General features: G+C 55.6%; 1 protein-coding gene across 1 annotated transcript in view; it reads left to right on the plus strand.

Moving 5' to 3' along the window:
• Positions 1-2745, plus strand: part of LOC104278752 (BPI fold-containing family B member 4-like) — a 13807-nt gene that overhangs the window by 3796 nt on the left and 7266 nt on the right. Inside the window, exons 6-8 of the mRNA XM_009875827.1 lie at positions 332-395; positions 812-903; positions 1843-2016. Coding sequence (XP_009874129.1) covers positions 332-395; positions 812-903; positions 1843-2016 — 330 coding nt within the window. The remainder of the gene's footprint in view (positions 1-331; positions 396-811; positions 904-1842; positions 2017-2745) is intronic.

Consider the following 2745-nt stretch of genomic DNA (forward strand, 5'->3'; position numbering starts at 1 on the left):
TGGGCCAGCGTGGCAGGGGATGCTGGTGGCCAGCCTGGCAGGGGATACTGGTGGCCAGCCTGGCTGCTGCCAGCATGCTTCTGCTGCAGGGCAATGCCTGAAATCCTCCTTGGATCCAGGCAGCCCCTCAGTGTGGTACCACAGCTCCAGGAATGCTCCAGAGCCCCTGCATCCTTCACAGTATCCCGGTGGCTGCCTGACGCCACGTGGCACATTTTTCCCTGGGCATTTAGATGAAAAAGAGCGGGTCTGGCCAGGCTGCAGGGGTGAGGGTCCCTGTGGAGGGGTGGCGAGGGGGGCTAAGTGATCCTGTTTCTGCTTTGTGTTGCAGCTCTGCCCAGTAGTTCACATTGTGGTCAACCTTGTGAACATCCAGCTCATGGGCACTCTCAATGGTGCGTTTCTGGAGGAGGAGGAGGTGCTGCCTCCCTGCGGTCCTGCAGCGGGAAGAGCCTTTTCCCACATCGAGTCCATAAATTCTGCAAGGATGAGCTGCTCTTGTGCAAGGCTCTTCACGAACCTTGAATTCATGCCCACCCAGCCCAAGAGAACTGCTCACCCTCCTCATGCCCTTTTTGTGCACCATCCTTGGACTTAGCTCATTATCTCTGACACCCTTTGGGGGCTATGTTCTAAAGACAGATGCCACACCACCGGATTTGGGGGTGTTTTGGCTGTTTGGAGTAGCAATGAGCATCCCACAACAATGCGTGCTCAGGACCTGGGTGCAGGGTCTGGCAGGGGGCCAGGGCAGGGAGTTTGTGTTGCTGTTTTTTTCCTGACGTTGTAATGATCTCTTATCTCCCTGAAGCGGTGGTCCCAGTTGGCACAGCAGGAACGATTCACTACCAGCTGGCCAGCCTCCCCTTCACCTCTGGCTTGTTCCTTGGCTTGGATTTAGACGTAAGTTAATGCTGGGTGGCAGGACCCTGGAGCTGCAGCAGTTCACCTTCGCCCATGGCAGCAGTTCTCTTCTTCCAGCACAACCCCGTGGAGGAGCGGGGCTAAAGCCCTGTTCTGGAAGTGCTAGCTGAATATTTAGCTCCTTAAAGTCACCGCTAAGTTGCCGTGTGTACTTTTCCTTGAGCCCTGAGGCTCCCCAGGAGCGTGGGGCTGCTGGCACAAGCAGCTTTCCCCCTCACCCTGCCTGCAGACTTTGTGTTTCTGCTTTTTGCCTTTGCTAGTCAGTCCCTATGGGGAGGTGAATGCTAAACCAAGCTAACAGATGTAATTTTTACTTCCATCTCACTGGGGAGAAAAACCCAAACAGCTAAAACCAATCAGTACTTTCAAACAGGAGAGCTTAAATAAAAGAATGTGGCTAGCGAGAAGCAGCTGGGACGTGAGCAATAAAGAGTAGCAAGGGCAAATATCCAGCACTGCTGTCTGCACGATCAGCACTGCTGCTCTTGCTTTAGTGCAGGTGCCTTGTCAGGATCAGGCTTTTTCCCCATCGCCTGAGATGGTTGGAGCTGGTCTCCATGGCAAGCGGGTGGTATCAGTGTGGGTTTGCTCACCCCTGGCTGGGCTGGAGGGAGGGCAGGGCTGGGGCAGCCCCTTCCCCGCTTGTTTGCTCTTGGAGTGAAATCTCAAGGATGACCTGATTTGGACAAAGTGTGTTATTAGCTAAGGTGACCTCCGTTACACACTCTGGCCTTTTATCAGCCCCTTTTGTCTATTAAATATAGAGGCAATTGCTTCAAATGTGAAGCTTTCCCTAAGCTGCTGCTTGGAGAGGGCTCCTTCAGCTGGCACAGACCCCTCACCCTCCGTCTTGAGGATCTGGACATGCCTCGTGGCTGCGAGGGACAGATTTAACACCCGTGTCACCTCTCTCTGCAGGGTGCAGTGAAGCAGGTGGGAGGAGGCATCATCCCCCACGACTCATCCCCCTCGGCTTTGCCTCCGCTGCTGGGCAAGTTTCTGGCCTTGGGACTGCGCCAGAGCTTTCTCAACGCGATCCTGTCCCTCCTGATCCAGATATCACCGCAGACCTTCACCTGCACACCAGAAAGTGTGAGTGCAACAAGCCCTGTATTTCATGCCAGGGGAGGAGGCGAGGGACCACAGCTCTGCCCAGGGAGCAGTTCATGGCACTGGGGACATGCTTAGCCTCTGGCTGGGGCTCCCCTGTGCTCGCCTGTAGATGCTCGTCCTCCAGGGCTGCAGCCCCTTCAGAAAGCTGCAACGGCACCTGCAGCCATCAGCTGTGTGCTGCTGTGTGGGCACCCCCAGGGATAACTGTTGAGACCAGTTGTGCACTGGTTATGCCATGGGCTCCTGAAGGTCTGCAGTCCTTTTTCAAGGAGTCTGTGAAATGTCGCTGAGAAAAGCAGCTTGTACACAGTGCAGTTCACTAGGGATATTCGTTCTCTGTGTCTCTGATCTGTGCTTCCACTGGAAAATATGAGGGGTCTGCACAGTGACAAATGTTGGAAGCCTCCAGGTTACACCTTCTCCCAACTTAGCAACTACCCAGGAGCTGCCGCTGGGGAGTGATGCAGGAGGCAGAGGGCTCGAGGTGCTGCCAGAACATGCAGGTCTGCATGTGACTGAGCTCCCTGGGCCTTCGCTGGAGATGGTGAGCAGATGAGGGCTCAGAAACTGGTCCCAGGGCTGTGAACAAACCGGCTGGGGACAGGGACACCAGTGGCAGAGGGGCGGCCCTGGCAGGACAGGTGTTGCTGAAGCTCATCGGAGCTGCATGCGCTTCTGTTCCAACAGTTCTCTGGTGCCAGCAGTCTG

Source organism: Apaloderma vittatum, unplaced genomic scaffold (genome assembly GCF_000703405.1).
Source record: "Apaloderma vittatum isolate BGI_N311 unplaced genomic scaffold, ASM70340v1 scaffold1559, whole genome shotgun sequence".
Lineage (NCBI taxonomy): Eukaryota > Metazoa > Chordata > Aves > Trogoniformes > Trogonidae > Apaloderma > Apaloderma vittatum.